The sequence below is a fragment of the Bombina bombina genome, chromosome 1 (assembly GCF_027579735.1).
Source record: "Bombina bombina isolate aBomBom1 chromosome 1, aBomBom1.pri, whole genome shotgun sequence".
Taxonomy (NCBI): Eukaryota; Metazoa; Chordata; class Amphibia; order Anura; family Bombinatoridae; genus Bombina; species Bombina bombina.
This window is the reverse complement of record NC_069499.1, coordinates 1,463,771,025-1,463,792,610: the sequence shown is the minus strand read 5'-3', so window position 1 is coordinate 1,463,792,610 and position 21,586 is coordinate 1,463,771,025. Positions and strand designations below refer to the sequence as shown.

At 40.3% G+C, this 21,586-nt stretch overlaps 1 protein-coding gene across 1 annotated transcript in view; it reads right to left on the bottom strand.

Moving 5' to 3' along the window:
- Positions 1-21,586, bottom strand: part of RNF213 (ring finger protein 213) — an 881,087-nt gene that overhangs the window by 314,243 nt on the left and 545,258 nt on the right. Inside the window, exons 19-20 of the mRNA XM_053706514.1 lie at positions 3,220-3,437; positions 2,537-2,677 (exon numbers count right to left, since the gene is read on the bottom strand). Of these exons, the coding sequence (XP_053562489.1) occupies positions 2,537-2,677; positions 3,220-3,437 (359 nt within the window). The remainder of the gene's footprint in view (positions 1-2,536; positions 2,678-3,219; positions 3,438-21,586) is intronic.

Below are 21,586 nucleotides of genomic sequence, written 5' to 3'. Positions count from 1 at the left end.
AACTGTCCTCGACAGGGATAGTGGTACGCTTAGCTAGAGTAGAAACTGCTCCCTCCACCTTAGGGACCGTCTGCCATAAGTCCCGTGTAGCGGCGTCTATAGGAAACATCTTTTTAAAAACAGGAGGGGGAGAGAATGGTACACCTGATCTATCCCATTCCTTAGTAATAATTTCAGAAAACCTTTTAGGGATTGGAAAAACATCAGTGTAAGTAGGTACTGCATAGAATTTATCCAATCTACATAATTTCTCTGGGACTAAAATAGTGTCATTGTCATCCAGAGTTGCTAAGACCTCCATGAGCAATACGCGGAGGTGCTCAAGCTTAAATTTAAATGTAGACATATCAGAATCAGGTTGAAGTATCTTCCCTGAATCAGAAAAATCACCCACAGATTGAAGCTCCCCTGCTTCAGCTTCAGTACATTGTGAGGGTGTATCAGACATAGCCACTAAAGCGTCAGAGAGCTCTGTATTTATTCTAGTCCCAGAACTGTCTCGCTTTCCTTGCAATCCTGGCAGTTTAGATAATACCTCTGTAAGGGTATGATTCATAACTGCCGCCATGTCTTGTAAGGTATATGCAATGGGCGCGCTAGATGCACTTGGCGTCCCCTGAGCGGAATTTATAGGTTCTGACACGTGGGGAGAGTTAGACGACATAACTTCCTCCTTGTCAATTTCTTCTGGTGATACATTTTTTAAAGCCAGAATATGGTCTTTGTAATATAGTAAAATCAGTGCATTTGGTACACATTCTAAGAGGGGGTTCCACAATGGCTTCTAAACATAATGAACAATGAGTTTCCTCTAAGTCAGACATGTTTAAACAGACTAGTAATGAGACCAGCAAGCTTGGAAAACACTTTAATAACTGTGAACAAGCAAAATATAAAAACGGTACTGTGCCTTTAAGAGAAAAAAACAATCACAGAAACTGCAAAACAGTGAAAAAAGCAGTAAATCTTACGAAATTTTTACAGTGTGTATAATAGACTGAAATAACTTGCAAATGGATGATTAACCCCTTAGTTTCAAACTCGGATCAAAAAAACGATATAAACGTTTTTAAACAGTCACAACCAACTGCCACAGCTCTGCTGTGGCCCTACCTGCCCATACAACGACTTTGGAAGGCACAAAAACCCTTTAGAGAGGTCCTATATGTTCAGGGGACTCCTTCAGGGAAGCTGGATGTCTCAAGCTGCAAAAACTACTAGGCCCCTCCCAACCTCTACTCACAGTGAGAGGGCCTTAAAAAACTATCCCTAGGCAAAATCTAGTCAGCCATGTGGAAAAACTGGGCCCCAGAATAAAGTTTTATCACCAATATATAATAAACGTTTATATACCTCAAGCAAACGTTATATCTATTCAGTAATGGGAGTAAATAACAAAAATATTACCCTTTACAGCAAGCATGATACCAGTCGTTATTAAATCACTGTAATCAGGCTTACCTTAAATAAATCCGGTATTGTCAGCATTTTCTAGCTTATCATCTCTCTCGAAAAATTTAAAACTGCACATACCTCAGAGCAGGAGACCCTGCATGCTATTCCCCCAGCTGAAGTTACCCATCTCTTCAGTTATGTGTGAGAACAGCAGTGGATCTTAGTTACAAGCTGCTAAGATCATCAAAAACCACAGGCAGACTCTTCTTCAACTTTCTGCCTGAGGCTAAAATAGTACAACTCCGGTACCATTTGAAAATAATAAACTTTTGATTGAAGATAAACTACATTAATGCACCACATCTCTCTAGCTACTTCCCTTGTCGAGAGCTGCAAGAGAATGACTGGCAGGTGGCAGTTAGGGGAGGAGCTATATAAACAGCTCTGCTGTGGGTGATCCTCTTGCAGCTTCCTGTTGGGAAGGAGAATATCCCACAAGTAATGGATGAATCCGTGGACTGGATACACCTTACAAGAGAAAATAGAACTGAAATAGAGAATAAGCCACTGCACCAAAGAGTTTAATAAAATTAAAATATCTAAACAAAAAACGAAAAGGAGAACCTCAAAACAATTGCACCGCTATAACCTCAGTCTTGTTGAGGAGACTTACCACTCCGGTGAACAGGAAGTCCCACTGGTAACTTTATCCAGACTCTCCCTACCAAATGCTGCAAAGTTAAGCAATACTGAACAAGGAAAAACAATCTGTGATCGATAAAACACCCCTTGCGATGTAGAGAAACTACTGATAGTTAAGGCCTTAGAACGGAAAAGTGGCGGGCGATCATGTGATCGCAAAACACAGAAAAAAAAATGTAATGCGCCACAACAGAAAGCGCACAAGTTCCGCTGCTCTGCCGATATATAACATTTCCTTATGAGCCAGAAACGATCTCCAGGCTCTGTACACCTAATGTTAATGCACCCAAAACAGACTACTATGAGGGCAAATAAAATATAAAATGAACCAAGCCTATTATCCCTCTCATCAGCCAGCCTGAACCAAAGGGGAATTATATAAATATAAATATTAGTAAGTAAAAAGGCTCTAAAGAGGCTGTCAGTCACATAAAATTACCTTCCTGTTGTTGCTGGGTGCTTGAATTACGTACATCCCTTTCTTGTTAATTGTTGTTGCCAAGGACAAGGATGAGAGTTCTACAGATCCATGACTTTCTTTTACAGTTTTTAACCACTCTATATGCCGAGCTGAGTCCCTCTAAAATAGAAAATCTTTTAGTATGTAGGAAACGCTTTGGAACACAAAACAGTATTTAAAAGTACATGAAACCCACATTTTTTCTTTCATGATTTAGTTAGAACATACAATTTTAAACAATGTTCCAATTTATTTCTATCATCAAATTTACTTGATTCTCTTGGTATAATTTGTTAAAGAATCAGCAATGCACTACTGGTTTCTAACTGTATATATGCAGCCACCAATCAGCAGCTAGAACCTAGGTTCTTTGCTGCTCCTGAGCTTACCTAGAAAACCTTTCAGCAAAAGGATAACAAGAGAAGGAAGCACATTAAATAATAGAAGTAAATTTGAAAGTTGTTTAAAATTGAATGCTCTATCTAAATCATGAATGTCTAGTTATGACTTTACTGTCCCTTTAAAATATACCTGGGAACACATATGTCACAGAGTACTGTAAAAACTAAATTCTGGCTATACCTGGTAAACATTCAATCTGCATAACTACACTAACTGATTAAAAAGACACAGCTGCAGAAACATATTAATTAACGGCTTACCAGTTTTTTAGGCAGATTCTTATCACTTTTTAAAGTTTTCCAAAGTTTTTGCAAACACTGCATTAAATCCTCAAATCCAAATTCCGGTTTCAGGTCATATAATAACGAGGAGTACCCAAGAACCGCATCATGGAAGCAAGCAACACGATCAACGTCCATGTCATTCTCACCAGCAGAGATAGAGGCCAAATCCACAAACACTTTCAGTTCATTGACATCTAAGTAAACGTACAATATTTTATCAACAATAATCATTTAATTCAATGTCTACAATATTGCAGAATCTGTGGGCTCTGCAAATAATAGATAATCATTTTTAAAAGAAATCCAGATTAATGTAAAAGCTCAGTAATCTTATAATACAGGTTCTACAGACTTTGACATTGTTCACCTGCGTATTCTAGAGCTCTCTTAAGTGATTTAAAATAATTAACCTAATTAACCAACTTAGTCCCATTCTTACCAAAAACCAGCACATCCTAGCAGATCCATGCATGCTAGTATTATTATTATAGTGGGAAGATTACATGCTCTAATTCACTACAGCATGTCATTTTATTACTAGTGACCTTGCAATGCAGTGTCTTTAATGCATTAAAACAAAAAAATCTTGTTAAACACATGGTTAAAATAAAAATCTGGAGCTACAGAGCACTCCTGGTCCAGATTGGAAACTGAAGCTGACCCAATTAGCAGGGGTAGTAACACAACTGGATCATGCAACTACCACTGCTGATTGAGTGATGGGTAGTACCCCCTTGGGACCAGCAGCACTCTGGTCACTTTGCTGGGCTTAAACACAAAGGGGCATATGTAGCTCCGTATGGAGCTTGATGCCCCGTGATTCTGGCGAGCCTGCAGGCTCACCAGAAACAGCAGTTATGAAGCAGCAGTCACAAAGACTTCTGCTCCATAACCCTGTCCGCCTGCTCTGAGCAGGCGGACAGACATCCCTGGAAATCAACCCGATCGAGTATGATCGGGTTGATTGACACCCCACTGCTGGCGGCATATTGGCCGCGAGTCTGCAGGGGGCGGCGTTGCAATGCTAAATACGGCGAGCGTATTGCTCGCCGTATTCAGCGAGGTCTGTCGGACCTGATCCGCTCTGTCGGATCAGGTCCGACAGACATTAATAACTAGAGGCCAAAGAGTTGCATTGTAATTGGTCCTCTATTTTAGCTGGGCCAAATTTTAAACATAATGTCAAAATGTCTCTATGCATTATGATCAGCTGGATATAGTCAGCCTAAATTAAAACTCAATTTGTTGAACCCTATTTGAAGTAACTTGTTTGTATCAATTATTAATTTTAACACATTTAAATAAAGAAAACAGAACAATGCAACATTCATTATTCATTTAAAATGTATTTGCAGTAAAATGCCAATTAAAATGCTTGTTATATCTCCCTTTTAAAGACTGGAGTGCATATCCTGTACTTACGTGTGTTGCAGGTTGTCTTACCTGACTACATGCTACACAGTGATAGGTTAAATTAGTGCAGGAGCTTGGTTACCTGCATCCTTAAATGGCCACAGACAAAGATGATAAAAAATACTTAATAGACTTTTCAAGGGATGTATCTTTGCTCTGCTAACAGTCGGCTAGATTACAAGTGTTGCGGTACGGCTTTTAACGCTGAAAAAATGGCCAGGAACACATATTACGAATCGTGTCAGTATAGCTATACCGCAAGAATTTTAGCCTTAAACGCAACATCCATTCCGCACTCAAAAAAACATAATTTATGTAAGAACTTACCTGATAAATTAATTTCTTTTATATTAGCAAGAGTCCATGAGCTAGTGACGTATGGAATATACAATCTTACCAGGAGGGGCAAAGTTTCCCAAACCTCAAAATGCCTATAAATACACCCCTCACCACACCCACAATTCAGTTTAACGAATAGCCAAGTAGTGGGGTGATAAAATAAGGAGTAAAAAAGCATACAAAAAGGGGAACTGGAAATAAAATTGTGCTTTTATACAAAAATAATAACCACCAAAAAACTAAATTTATGCTTACCTGATAAATGACTTTCTTTTACGATATGACGAGTCCACAGATTTCATCCTTACTTGTGGGATATTAACCTCCTGCTAACAGGAAGTGGCAAAGAGCACCACAGCAGAGCTGTATATATAGCCCCTCCCCTCCCCCTCCACCCTCAGTCATTCGGCCGAAGGTATAGGAAGAGAAAAAGGAAAGGTTAAAAAGGTGCAGAGGTGACTGAAGTTTACAAAAAACATAAAGAAAAACTGTCTTAAAAAGAACAGGGTGGGGGGCGTGTCCTAGCAGCCGCCATATCCAGACGCAAAATGTAAAGACTCCAAGCTACATGAAGAAAGCATGGCATCTATTTATTCATTAACCAGAAGTTCAGAGTCTTCTTTGACAGAATTGGACATATGAAGCACAGCTGAATCGATTGATATCTTTTACAAGGAGATTGCTTATACAGAACCGGTATCCAGGGTGTCTAGATGTGCACAACAGCGGCCTTTACCATCTGAATATCCCCCCCCCCGATCTGCCGGGTAAAGCAGATTAATTTCATTTCTAACACTAGGGAGTGAAACCACTGAACAGTATGGATAAGACATCGAACAATCAGCTACAAATCCTTCTAGCTGCCCTTGCTAAGGAAATAGACTCTAAGTTCACTCATTTGGTATATATCGTGAAAGCCCGCCCTCAAAAGGAACGGTGTGCTAGACTGCAAATGGCGACTACAGTGGAGCAGGAGTGGCAGCATGACCATTTTCAACCGCATCTTGGCACAGCTGGGATTACCTCTTCCACCCCGGTATCCCAGAGGGCTCAGAACATGGGAACTCGGGATGCTGGCGTGCTGCGCCGAGGCGGCGGGGACTCAGTTGATGCCTCTATTTATTTCAACCTCGGGACCGAGAGAGTTATCAAAGGGAAGCAGGTACAAGTACGGGGGGTGCGGCCGACCACCCGATGTACTGTGAGGAGTTTCTCAATGTTCCGGTGTTGACCGGAGACCTGCATACCCATGGGACTGATGTGATCCTGACCACCTATGCTAGCCTGCGGCTGTTGTCCCCGGTGTCTCGGATGCAGTTTGGGAGGTCCTTGTGTTTGCACTTACTTGCTGCGGCTTCTATCTGGAGCTCATACTACAACGGTGCTATGGTCAATAGCATCAGAAGAGGGATCGGGTAACTTTGTCTAGACGCGGACGGCTCCTTCATTTTGGGCAGACCCCCAAAAGTGGATGGTGACTGTGTAATTTTGAAACTGGGTTACTGGTTTTGTACACCTTGTTTAAATGTTTATATGTTGATGCAGTAGTTGCTACAAGAGATTGCATTGTTTAGGACACTGCTTTATATGTTTTTGTTTATACAGGTTGCTTGACTGTGTAATTTTCCATTTGTGAACGACAACTCCCTAGTCTAATACCCAGTTGAGGATCCTTCCCTTTACTTTAATTCCCCCATCCTATTTTACATTTTTAGTATATATGTTTGTACAGTTGGGGCTTGTGAATTCTTCACAGACTAGAGATGACCTAGGGGCTACTCATGTATGCAGTCCCCTTATCTAAGGGATATGATTGAGAGCCATCAATGCCCATATTAGCTTGATAAATATCACCTTCAAAAGGGGGGAGCCACAGAGGGGACCCATATTCCTGAATCACCTCCAATGTCTCGCATTAGCACCTACTCCCTAGTCCAATTCCCTTATTTCATTTCCATAATACTCACCCTTTATGGTGAATAACTTGGCGGTATTAATCCACCACAGATTTAAAATTTGCTGTCATACCAAATTTTTGGTGTATACTATAATTTTTTCTGTTTATTAAATTGTACCTCCCAGTTAAGGTGGTTTGTTATTCTGATATACAGCTCAAGGTAAAATATCATTCTATTAGACGCTAGTTTATGATAGAGGTATTCTAGCTATATGTGTCTTGTAATAAGCTGTTCCTACGTTTTTCTATGGAGTGGAAGTTGAGGTTAGTTCTTTAAAAGCACTCAGCTACAGGAGATAGAGAGATGTGTTGATAGCCCACTGATAATCAAAGTCTAACATTCACTGACCTGATCTTTAATTCTGTGCATCAAGTAGGAACAACTATTAATGTTTTCCTATATTTTGCAAAATCTTAGATAACACATACATTTCTCTTATACTTACTTTATCACACTATAGGATGTATAAGTTGTTCAGGATAATTACACTATATAAATTTACTTTGTTTTTACATAGGAAACAAAAGACTAAAAAGAGGTAAAGCTAGATTATGTTTATTTTACTTTACATTCGCATGCATTGTGCTGTATTTCCAGTTTGTACAGTATAGGTCTAGAGAGTTACATGTATGATGTTTATTCCGAGATTTCATTGCTCATTTATATGCCTATATCTCACTGTTACTCAGATAAGAAATGCATTGTATGCAAAATCTACCCAAAACAAATACGAATTGTATAATGTGTCTTTATGTTGTATTTCTAGTTTTGCCTCAATAAAAAAACTATGGTTAAAAAAAAAAGAACAGGGTGGGCCGTGGACTCGTCATATCGTAAAATAAAGTAATTTATCAGGTAAGCATAAATTTAGTTTTCTTTTACAACGAGTCCACGGATTTCATCCTTACTTGTGGGAAACCAATACCAAAGCAATAGGACACAGATGAAAGGGAGGGACAAGACAGGAACCTAAACAGAAGGCACCACTGCTTGAAGAACCTTTCTCCCAAAGATAGCCTCAGAAGAAGCAAAAGTATCAAATTTGTAAAATTTGGAAAAAGTGTGAAGAGACGACCAAGTCGCAGCCTTACAAATCTGTTCCACAGATGCATCGTTTTTAAAAGCCCATGTGGAAGCCACAGCCCTAGAAGAATGAGCCGTAATTCTTTCAGTAGGCTGCTGTCCAGCTGTCTCATATGCCAGGCTGATGATACTTCTCAGCCAAAAAGAAAGAGAGTTAGCCGTAGCTTTCTGACCCCTACGCTTTCCAGAATAAACAATGAATAATGAAGATGATTGACGGAAATTCTTAGTTGCCTGTAAGTAAAACTTTAAGGCACAGACCACGTCCAAGTTATGTAACAGACGCTCCTTCTTAGAAGAAGGATTAGGACACAAGGAAGGAACAACAATTTCCTGATTAATATTCTTATTCGAAACAACCTTAGGAAGGAACCCAGGTTTGGTACGTAAAAACCACCTTATCAGAATGAATAATCACACTGTAATGCTGAAAGCTCAGAAACTCTTCGAGCAGAAGAAATAGCAACCAAAAACAGAACTTTCCAAGATAAAAGTTTAATATCTATGGAATGCATAGGTTCAAACGGAACCCCTTGCAGAACTCTAAGAACTAAATTCAAACTCCAGGGAGGAGTAATAGGTCTAAATACAGGCTTAATTCTATATAGAGCCTGACAAAAAGACTGAACATCTGATACATTTGCCAAACGTTTGCGAAACAGAATTGACAAAGCTGAAATTTGTCCCTTTAAGGAACTTGCTGATAACCCTTTCTCCAATCCTTCTTGGAGAAAAGACAAAATCCTAGGAATCCTAACTTTACTCCATGAGTAACCCTTGGATCCACACCAAAAAGATATTTACGCCATATCTTATGATAGATTTTTCTAGTGACAGGCTTTCTAGCCTGTATCAAAGTATTGATAACTGAACCAGAGAATCCTTGCTTTGATAAAATCAAGCGTTCAATTTCCACGCAGTCAGTTGCAGAGAAATTAGATTTGGATGTTGGAAAGGACCTTGAATGAAAAGGTCCTGTCTCAACAGAAGTTTCCAGAGAGAGACATGGCAGAGAGGACATGTCCACTAGATCCGCATACCAAGTCCTGCATGGCCACACAGGCGCTATCGAGATCACTGAAGCTCTCTCCTGTTTGATTCGAGCAATCACGCGTGGGAGGAGAGGAAACGGCGGAAACACATAAGCTAGGCTGAACAACCAAGGTACTGCCAAGGCATCTATCAGTTCGGCCTGAGGATCCATTGACCGGGATCCGTATCTTGGAAGTTTGGCATTCTGACGAGATGCCATCAAAACCAATTCCGGTCTGCCCCATCTGAGAATCAATGAGGCAAATACCTCCGGGTGAAGTTCCCACTCCCCCGGATGAAAAGTCTGTCGACTTAGAAAATCTGCTTCCCAGTCCTCTACCCCTGGGATGTAGATCGCTGACAGATGACAAGAGTGGGCCTCTGCCCAACTGATTATCTTGGATACTTCTATCATCGCTAAGGAACTCCTTGTTCCCCCCTGATGATTGACATATGCCACAGTCATTATGTTGTCCGACTGGAATCTGATGAATTTGGCCGAAGCCAACTGAGGCCACACCTGAAGCGCATTGAATATTGCTCTCAGTTCCAGAATATTGATTGGAAGTAGAGACTCCACCTGAGTCCAAACACCCTGAGCCTTCAGGGAGTTCCAAACTGCACCCCAGCCCAGAAGGCTGGCATCTGTTGTCACTATCACCCACGAGGGTCTGCGGAAACAAGTCCCCTGGGACAGATGATCTGGCGACAATCACCAAAGAAGAGAGTTTCTGGTCTCTTGATCCAGAATTATCTTTGGAGATAAATCCGCACAATCCCCATTCCACTGACCGAACATGCACAGTTGCAGTAGTCTGAGATGAAAGCGAGCAAACAGAACGATGTCCATTGCCGCTACCATTAATCCGATTACCTCCATACACTGAGCCACTGATGACCGAGGAATGGACAGAAGTGCTCGGCAAGTATTCAAAATCTTTGATTTTCTGACCTCCGTCAGAAATACTTTCATGGCTACCGAGTCTATCAGAGTTCCCAGAAAAGGAACCCTTGTCTGTGGAACAAGTGAACTCGTCTCTATGTTCACCTTCCAGTCGTGAATTATCAGAAAAGACAACACTGTGTCCGTGTGAAATCTTGTCAGATGATATGTTAACGCCTGAATCAGAATATCGTCCAGATAAGGCGCCACCGCTATCCCTTGCGGTTTGAGAACCGCCAAGAGAGACCCTAGAACCTTTGTGAAGATTCTGGGTGCTATGGCCAACCCGAAAGGAAGAGCCACAAACTGATATTTGTCCAAGAAGGCAAACCTTAGAAACCGATGATGATCTTTGTGGATTGGAATATGAAGGTAAGCATCCTTCAAATCCACGGTAGTTATATATTGACCCTGCTGGATCATTGGCAAAATCGTTCAAATTGTCTCCATCTTGAATGATGGAACTCTTAGAAATTTGTTTAGACACTTGAGGTCAAAAATGGGTCTGAACGTTCCCTCTTTTTTGGGGACCACAAATAGGTTTGAGTAAAACCCCTGTCCCTGTTCCAATTTTGGAACAGGACAGATTACTTCCATAGTAAAAAGGTCTTTTACACAGCGTAGGAACGCCTCTCTATTTATCTGGTTTGCAGATAATTTTGAAAGATGAAATCTCCCTCTTGGGAGAAATCCTTGAATTCCAATTGATAACCGTGGGTCACTATTTCTAGTGCCCAGGAATCCTGAACATCACTTGCCCAAGCCTGAGCAAAGAAAGAAAGTCTGCCCCCTATTAGATCCGGTCCCGGATCGGGGGCCACCCCTTCATGCTGCTTTGTGGAAGAAGAAGAAGAAGCGGGGGGTCCTCCTTTAAAGTTCCGAAAGGAACGAAAATAATTCTGTTTACCCCTCATTTTAACCAACCTATCCTGAGGTAGGGCATGGCCCTTACCTCCTGTAATATCAGAAATGATCTCCTTCATTTCTGGCCCAAAAAGGGTCTTACCTTTAAAGGGAATAGCTAAAAGCTTATGTTTTGATGACACATCAGCAGACCAAGATTTGAGCCACAATGCTCTACGTGCTAAAACAGCAAATCCTAAATTTTTTGCAGCTAATTTAGTAATTTGAAAAGCGGCATCAGTAAAAAAAGAATTAGCTAGCTTAAGAGCCTTAATTCTATCTAGAATGTCATCTAATGGGGTCTCAACCTTAAGAGACTCTACTAGAGCCTCAAACCAAAAAGCTGCTGCAGTAGTTACTGGAACATTGCAAGCCGTAGGTTGTAAAAGAAATCCCTGATTAACAAATAATTTCTTTAGTAGACCCTCTAATTTCTTATCCATAGGATCCTTGAAAGCACAATTATCCTCAATGGGTATAGTAGTACGCTTAGCTAGGGAAGATATAGCTCCCTCTACCTTAGGGACCGCTTGCCATGAGTCCCGAATGGTATCTGATATAGGAAACATTATCTTAAAATTAGGAGAAGGAGAAAAACGGTATCCCTGGTCTATCCCATTCTTTACTAATAATTTCCGAAATTCTCTTAGGAACCGGAAAAACATCAGTGTAAGTAGGAACTTCCAAATATTTATCCATTTTACACAATTTCTCTGGAGGAATCACAATAAGATCACAATCATCCAGAGTCGCTAAAACCTCCCTAAGCAACAGGCAGAGGTGATCAAGCTTAAATTTAAATGACATAGCATCCGAATCTGTCTGAGGCAAAACATTCCCTGAATCAGAAATTTCCCCCTCAGACAGTAATTCCCTAATCCCCAACTCAGAGCACTGTGAGGAAACATCGGAAATAGCTAATAAAGCATCAGAGGATTCAGTATTTGCATTAATACTTGACCTACTGCGTTTACCCTGCAACACTGGTAATTTAGACAATACCTCTGTAAGGGTAGTTAATATAACTGCAGCCATCTCCTGCAGAGTAAAGGAATTAGACGAACTAGAAGTACTAGGCGTCGCTTGTGTGGGCATAAAGGGTTGTGACACTTGGGGTGAATTGGATGGCATGTCCTGATTCTCTTCAGACTGAGAATCATCCTTAGGCACACTTTCTTTATTTAAAATATGCTTTTTACATTGTAAGGCCCTTCCAGTACAAAAGTTACACAATGTTAGAGTGGGTTGCACAATAGCTTCTAAACACATAGAATAATGAGAAACATCAATGTCAGACATGTTAAACAGACTAGTAATACCACAAAAGTTGTTTAAACACTTATTTATAGCATAAAATAAACATAAGAAAAAAAGTGTACTGTGCCTTTAAGAAAAGAAAAAGTGAACAATTTTTAAAAAATGCACAAAAAACGTTAAATTATTCCCAAATTTAACTTAATATTATTGGTTAATCCAAAAATTACTGCACCCAGAAGCAAGGGCAGAAATAAGGCTTTTAGAAGTACTTATATCAACATATAGTCAAAAGATAGATAAAAATACACTCTACACAGAGCTGTGGCGCCTACCTGCCCCCAGGGTACTCGAATCAAGTTTCCAACACTTCAGACCAGCTACACAGTCCAGGAGCCACCGAGTTACTCTTTGCTGCTGCTAAGCCTGAAGAAATTGCTCCAAAATAGGCCCCGCCCCTTAAGGTCAAAAGTTGGAGTAGGCACAAACAACACCGCATGGAAATGCAGTTTTGCACTAAAGTAAAAATACACACACAATATAACCCTCAAGCATAAAACCAATAAGTTTTAAGAGCCAAAAATAAAAAACATAAAACATTGTTTTTTATATTGTCTCCCATGTCACATAATGCCCAAATATCAACTAATGATAAATATATAATAGGGACTCCAGTAACACCCCTCTTATTAAAATAGGTTTTACTGCTTACCCCATTCCCATACAGGGAAATAATGCCAGACAGTTCTGATACACCAAGTCTCCTCAGAAAAAAAGGCTGCACATACCTTAATGCTGCTTGTAGCATGAAACCGGTCTCCACATTGAAGATGTCTCATGGTTACCTTCAGAAGTCTTGTGAGAACCAGCGTGGATCTTAGTTACAAATGCTAAGATCATCAAACCTCAGGGCAGAAATCTTCTTCCATATCCCCCTGAGGAAAATAGTACGCACCGGTACCATTTAAAAAAATCTTGATTGAAGAAACTAAAACTAACACCTCACTTTACCATGTCTTCCTAGTATAACACAGGCAAAAAGAATGACTGGGGGTGGAGGGGAAGGGGAGGGGCTATATATACAGCTCTGCTGTGGTGCTCTTTGTCACTTCCTGTTAGCAGGAGTTTAATATCCCACAAGTAAGGATGAAATCTGTGGACTCGTCATATCTTTGTAAAAAGAAAAGGGTGGGCCTCATGGACTCTTGCCAATATGAAAGAAATTAATTTATCAGGTAAGTTCTTACATAAATTATGTTTTCTTTCATGTAATTGGCAAGAGTCCATGTGCTAGTGACGTATGGGATAGAAATACCCAAGATGACGCCCCTGTTACCTGTGCAGTTCAATGGCCAGACGTACCCCCTACAACCTATATATGGAGACTTGACAAATCACTACTAGATAAACCTCTCATAAAGATAGAACTACAAAAATCTGCTGCTGACTATTTCTCTCACAACGACCCTACCCACACTTCTTTGACAAACACGTGGGAGGCACATAAATGTGTGATGCGATGAGAATTTCTTAAGCATAGGGCGCAAATACTTAAACAATACAGGGAAAAACACTCACAGCTGTTAAATAACATTTCGACTTTGGAATTTAAACACAAACAGAACCCACATGACGAAAATACTAGAAAATTACTTACTCACACGAGGACAGAGCTCAAACAACACTTGATGGAGGCATACCAGCATAAATCTTTGACAACCAAACAGCAATATTATGTGGGAGGCAACCAACCTGGTAAATTATTGGCCAGGTCTATCCGCAGAAAACAGCTCAAAACACACATATATCAATTAAAAGCAGTTAATGGTTCGTTATTAAAGGGTAGTAAGCAAATAGCACAAACTTTCCACTCTTACTATAACGCCCTATACAATATTAGTAAATCAGCAGGAACAAAAACATATACTGAAGAAACATCTTCAAAGCAACAAGCCATTGCAACATACTTAGCTTCATTAGACCTACCTCAATTAGGCAAAACGGACATAGATAATCTTGACGCGCCCATCTCGCTAGAAGAATTAACTTATGCGATTAAAGATCTGCCAAATGGGAAAAGTCCCGGCCCAGATGGCTTCACCTCAAGATATAATAAAACATTCAGCAAGTCCTTAGCCCCCATACTGCTCCAACTTTTTAACAATCTGAGTGATAACCCCCGCCTATCTAGCTCATTGCTGGAAGCACATATTGCAATTCTTCCCAAGCCTGGTAAAAATCCCAACATCTCTGAAAATGTTAGACCTATATCACTGCTAAACACAGATCTCAAAATTTTAGCCAAGGTGTTAGCAAAACGCTTAAATAAATACCTCCCAAACCTAATATCAACGGATCAGGTGGGCTTCGTCCCGGGCAGGGAGGCCTGGGACAACACATCTAAAGTCTTGCAGTTGATAAACTATGCCCAGGCTGAGAGAGTACAAATGGCCCTCTTTTCGACGGACGCAGAGAAGGCCTTCGACCGTGTCGATTGACTTTGTCTGCATCAAGTTATGAGAGCTATGAATTTCGGCGAGTTTTATAAATATGACATTTGCTTTGTACTCGGCTCCAAATGCCAGGGTCAGGGTAAATGGAACTCTTTCAGATACATTTTACATATCAAATGCCACAAGGCAGGGGGATGCCCCCTGTCTCCTCTGCTTTTCGCCCTCTCTATAGAAGCTTTGGCGCATAAAGTTAGGAGTAATCCAAAAATTGAGGGGGTAAGAATCGGAGATGCAGAGCATAAACAAGCACTTTATGCAGATGATATAATCTATACACTCACAAATATAGACACCTCCATTTCAGAACTCCTCAAGGAAATAGAAATTAAGGCTCCCTTTCTAACTTTCATTTAAATCTAACAAAATCTGAGCTCCTTAACATCAGTGCACCCAATGATCAAATACAGCATCTACAGACAAACCACAAAGTAACTATAGCTGCACAACAATTAAAATACTTCGGCATTTATCTCTCCGCAAACCCCCAAGATCTGTATAAAAACAACTACTTAAAACTAAAGGGGGAGATAATTAGAGATCTTTCTTCGTGTAAAAATAAACCACTCTCATGGCTTGGAAAAATTGGAGTGATTAAAATGAATATTTTGCCAAGTATCTTGTATATTTTTCAAACGGTCCCAGTCCCTCTTCCAAGAGACTTTATCCCCCAAATACAAAAAATCATAGAACAGTTTGTATGGACGGGACCAAAACCAAGGGTCCCCAGAAAAACTATGTATCTTTCCAGAGACAGAGGAGGGCTGGGATTCCCAGACTTAGCTAATTATAGGCGCACAATATTACTACTAATCGAGTGGTCACACAACACGACACATAAAGCATGGGTCCGTCTAGACAGCCAAATACTCAATTTACGCAACGTGGGCACACTGGCATGGATACCATCCACATTGCGTCCCAAAACATTACAAAAATACCACGTCCTTAGAAATTCTGCAAGAATGGGATAGGTTGATAGCCACAAGCACGTACATATCCCCCAAGCAGTCGCCATTACTACCCATCATAGAAAACCCTAAATTACCATACTATAGACTAGGAACACGCCTGTGTAAAGCCTATAGCTTAAGGGTAGGAACACATCATTCTGTGATTGAAAATGGGCGGTTGCGCACACAAAAACATATGATAGAAACACATGGGGACATCTTTACTTCCTGAATGCGATACAACCAGCTAACCCACTACCTAACACATCACACGCATAAAGACAACTTCACAAGAGAACTCACACCATTTGAACTTTTGTGTAAATCATCTAATCCTATGAGACGGCTAATCTCACGCGTATACAAGATATTACTGTTACCCCCAGACACGAAGCTACCAACATATACCATAGCCTGGGAGAAAGACTTTAATAATAATATAACTAATGAGGCCTGGGTCAAATCATTTGCGTTAGCAAGAAATTCCTCAATATCAGCTACTGTCCAAGAAATACAGATCAAACTTGCAAGCAGGTGGTACCCCTGTCAGACTATATAGATATTTCCCGATGGCAAGTCCTTTATGTTGGAGAGGCTGTGGCGAGCTTGGCTCGCTTATCCATATTTGGTGGTCGTGCCGGAGGCTTCGGGGTTTCTGGACGGAGGTGTTTGGTTTGATTTTTGATAAATTACAAATTATAATACCTGACTCGTCAGAAACAATCCTCTTTCTCCACCTTCCTAAAATTAAAGAAACACACAAATGAGCCCTTCTCATGATTACTGGAGCTAAAAAGCTCATTCCCAAAAAATAGAAGACACAGGAAATAGCAACTACCGCTGAATGGATGTCCTCAGTTTAAGATCTGTTACTTTTAGAAAGATTCCATTACCACAAAATACACCAAATTGATATCAATGAAATGATGCTGGCTACATGGAAAGGTCTCCCCTTCAAATAAATAAAATCCTACGTACAAAATTATTAAAAGGAACTGTGGGCCCCTGTCACAGTCTGAACCCCTTCCATTTGATTTTTTTTCTCCTCTCTTTCTTCTCCCTCTTTTCCTTCCTCCTCCTCCTACTCATGGATTCTTTTACTCTTTACTGATACCTGACACATGGTTTAAGACACATATTTTATTATACCAATATATGTTTAATGAAAAATAGAAAAGAACCAAGCTTACGGATAGAAACAAGTTTTCTTTTGCCCTTCAAACGTATCAAATTGTATGATCCAACAGTATGTTCAAAAGGAAAGCTTTCTTACTGATACGAATGATGACATTGTAAACACCAGGTTGTTGGTGGAATATCTGTTTCTTGTTATTGTACTTCTGACAATGTTTTATCAATAAAGCTTGTTGAAAAGAAAAAAAAAAGAAATACCCAAGATGTGGAAGAACACAGAAGAGTCACTAGAAAGGAAGGAATAAAATAAAAACAGATATTTCCGCTGAAAAAATAAAATCCACAAAAAAATAAGTCTCTCATAAATTTAACATAAATTTCAAGAAAAAAACAAATCATAAGCAGAAGAATCAAACTGAGACAGCTGCCTGAAGAACTTTTCTACCAAAGACTGCTTCAGAAGAAGCAAATACATAAAAATGGTAAAATTTAGTAAATGTATGCAAAGAAGAGCAAGTTGCTGCTTTGCAAATCTGATTAACCGAAGCTTCATTCTTAAAAGCCCAGGAAGTGGCGACTGATCTAGTAGAATGAGCTGTAATTCTCTGAGGCGGAGACTGTCCCGCCTCCAAATAAGCCTTGTGAATCAAAAGCTTTAACCAAGATGCCAAAGAAATTGCAGAGGCTTTCTGACCTTTCCTAGGACCAGAAAAAACAACAAATAGACTAGAAGTCTTCCTGAAATCTTTAGTAGCTTCAATATAATATTTCAAAGCTCTTACAACATCCAAAGAATGTAAAGATCTTTCAAGAGTATTCTTAGGATTAGGACACAAGGAAGGAACAACAATTTCCCTACTAATGTTGTTAGAATTTACAACCTTAGGAAGAAGTTTAAACAAAGTCTGCAAAACAGCCTTATCCTGATAGAAAATCAGAAAAGGAGACTAACAAGAGAGAGCAGACAATTCAGAAACTCTTCTAACTGAAGAGATAGCCAAAAGAAACAACACTTTCCAAGAAAGTAGTTTAATATCCTAAGATTGCATAGGCTCAAAGGGAGGAGCCTGCAAAGCCTTCAAAACCAAATTAAGACTCCAAGGAGAAGAGATTGATTTAATAACAGGCTTGATACGAACCAAAGCCTGAACAAAACAGTGAATATCAGGAAGTTTAGCAAACTTTCTATGATATAAAACAGAAAGAGCAGATATTTGTCCCTTCAAAGTACTTGCAGACAAACCTTTATCCAAACCATCCTGAAGAAACTGTAAAATTCTAGGAATTCTAAACGAATGCCAAGAGAATTTATGAGAAAAACACCATGAAATATAGGTTTTGCAAATAAATAATTTGTCAAAGGCTCCCTGGTGAGCTGAAACGCGTAGACTTGTCTACTATCCAGCCCTGCAGAAAGGAAAAAGACTACAGAGACACATTCACTCCCAGAACCGTCACGCCAGTAAGACTTGGAGGACCTGGCTATACGGTAGGAGTACAGATCAACCGTTTCTTCTACTAGTGTGCACACTAAGGATACCAAGAGAAGATTACCAGCACTTATTAAAGGCAAATTAACACGACCACGGTGGGACAAAGACAAACAGGCTGAAGGCTTAAACGCCTGTACTACAGAAAGACCGGGTGAGTGTTTTCCAACTTTAAAAGTGTGGAATTGGATTGTGACAACTATTTGAATACAGGTACTCTGAATGTGTTTTCAAAAGACTCACTGATTACCGTTGAAACACTGAAGCACTAATTTACACCTGTGGAAGCTATTACAGCCATTACTACCTAAGAGATTCTAAAGCCCTCACGGAAGAATGTTATAAAACAGCACTTATATGATCACACTAACATTGCTGCAAACAGACTCCCAATAGCGCTTTTATATATAAAGAACTGTGTTACTGCCATAAGAAGTTACTACAATTGTTAACCAGTCTGGTTGTTTTTATAACAACACAATATCTTTATTTAAGGCTTTTTTATTCACAGTCAACATTGAATATTAATGCACAGAGTTCCAAATACTGTTTTTTTGCTAACAGCTATACATAGTGGTTGGAAACTGTTCTAGAACCTTTATCTGATTAGTGTTACAATTATTTGTTTAAAGTTTGCTCGAAAGTCTTCTAAGGACATTAGTAATTTTAATTCTCATTTATTTTTTATTATTTATTATTTATTTTTTAGATTAATGGACACCGGTGTCACAGTATTGAAGTGATTTTATACTTATTTGAACACTCTGAATTCTTCCAGAATTATCTGGAATTTGTGTAAGAAAACTTTGTTATTTGATATTGAAACCTGCAGCACCTTGCATTTTTTAAAGAATTTTTTAAGAATTTCCTAAGAAGTTCCAAATCTGATAAAAAGTGGTTTGGGTTAGTCTAGAGAAATACATATTGAATTATTTTAATCATAAGGTCCAATTGTATTCATTCTGATCTATTGGGGATATGTATAACATATATAGTTGTTATTAGACTATTTAGATTCGATACCTACCCAGGTTTTTAGAAATTTATTTCAAAGTGCTAGATCGCCTCTTTTGGCGCCGCCTCCACCCCTTGTTACTTTTAAATCTTTTTAAATCAATTGCACAATTGTGAGAGGTGCAATTAGGAGGTAGGCAAGTCTGGTTATTCTACCATTGGTCTACACTAACCTTGAAAGTAGCTTGAAAACAAATGAATAATTCTCTCTTTAATAGAGGCCAAGCCTGAAGAGCCCTGAAAATAGCATGGAGTTTTAAAATATTGATTGGTAACCTCACCTCTTGAGGATTCCAAACTCCTTGTGCTGTCAGAGACCCCCAGACAGCTCCCCAACCTGTGAGACTTGCATCTGTTGAAATCAAGCACAAACTTACTTCCCCACCTCCATAAAGGTGGCAAAGTTTGTAAAAACTGAATTGTGGGTGTAGTGAGGGGTGTATTTATAGGCATTTTGAGGTTTGGGAAACTTTGCCCCTCCTGGTAGGATTGTATATCCCATACGTCACTAGCTCATGGACTCTTGCCAATTACATGAAAGAAATTACGTTTTTGTGTGGAATTATCATAGCGCCAGTATTACAGGTTGTGCGGTCTGGCTAAAAAGCTTGTGATATGCTCTATACCGACACAATCCATACCGCCATCTGAGATCAGTAGTTATGGATTTTGCGAAACAAAAATGTTTCACAAAACTCATAACTAAAGTGTTACGAAGTACACTAACACCCATAAACTACCTATTAACCCTAAGCCATCACCCTCCAGCATTGCAAACACTATTTAAAATGTATTAACCCCTAATCTGCCACCCACCCACATCGCAACTATTAAATAAACCTATTAACCCCTAATCTGCTGCCCACCCACATCGTCAACACTAAAATAAAGCTATAAACCCCTAATCCGCCGCTCCCCAACATCGCTGCCACTATAATAACATTATTAACCCCTAAACCTCTGGCCTCCCACATCGCCGCCACTAAATAAACCTATTACCCCTAAACCGCCGGCCTCCCACATCGCAAAACACTAAATTAAACTATTAACCCCTAAACCTAACACCCCCTAACTCTAAATTAAAATTACAATATAACTATATTTAAATAAATAAAAACTTACCTGTGAAATAAAAAAAAACTTGGCTAAGATTAGGCTTCAATCTCCATGCAGTCAGTCTCAGAGAATCTAGATTTCGATGTTGAAAGGGGCCCTGTGACAGCAGATCCCTGTGACAGGGTAACCTACACGGCACAGAGGATGACATCCCCACCAGATCCGCAAACCACGTCCTCCGCGGCCACGAAGGAGCAATCAGAATGGCCGAGGCCCGCTCCTGTTTGATACGTGCCACTACTCGAGGTAGAAGTGGTGGCGGCAGAAAGATGTAAGCTAGGCTGAAACCACAAGGAACCACTAGGGCATCTGACAGCTCTGCCTGGGGATCCCTGGACCTCGACCCATATCAAGGCAGCTTGCAATTGAGTCTGGACTCCATGAGATCTATCTCCGGCGTTCCCCATCTGTAACAAATCCCCGCAAACACCTCAGGGTGAAGAGACCATTCCTCCGGATGGAAGGATTGTCTGTTGAGAAAATCTGCGTCCCAGTTGTCCACACCTGAAATGTGAATCGCTGAGAGCGAGCAGTCGTGGGACTCTGCCCACTCCAGAATCCGAGACACCTCCCTGTCCTTGTACCCCCCTGATGGTTGATGTAAGCCACCGAGGTAATGTTGTCGGTCTGAAATCTGATGAAACTGACCTACTCCAGAGAAGGCCATGCCTTCAGAGCATTGTAAATTGCTTGCAGTTCTAGGATGTTGATCGGAAGGAGAGACTCCTCCCTGGACCACTTTCCTTGTGCCATTCTGGCACCCCAAACAGCTCCCCATCCTGCCAGACTGGCGTCCGTGGTCACAATTTCCCAGGACGGTCTCAAGAAGGATGTCCCCATGGACAGTTGCTCCGGACGGGTCCACCAAGAGAGGGAGTTACAAGTCTGAGCATCCATGGATATCAGCTGTTATAGATCTGAATGATCGCCGTTCCACTGTCTCAACATGCACAATTGAAGAGGTCTGAGATGGAACCTGGCGAAAAGGATGACATCTATGCTTGACACCATGAGACCTATCACCTCCATACATTAAGCCACCGAAGGACTTGTGGAGGACTGGAGAGCAAGACAGGTCGACGCAAGCTTCCTGCGCCGCTGATCTGTGAGAAATATCTTCATGGACATAGAGTCTATTATCATACCCAGGAACTCCACCCTGTTGCTGGGAACCAGGGAACTCTTTACTGAGCTGATCTTC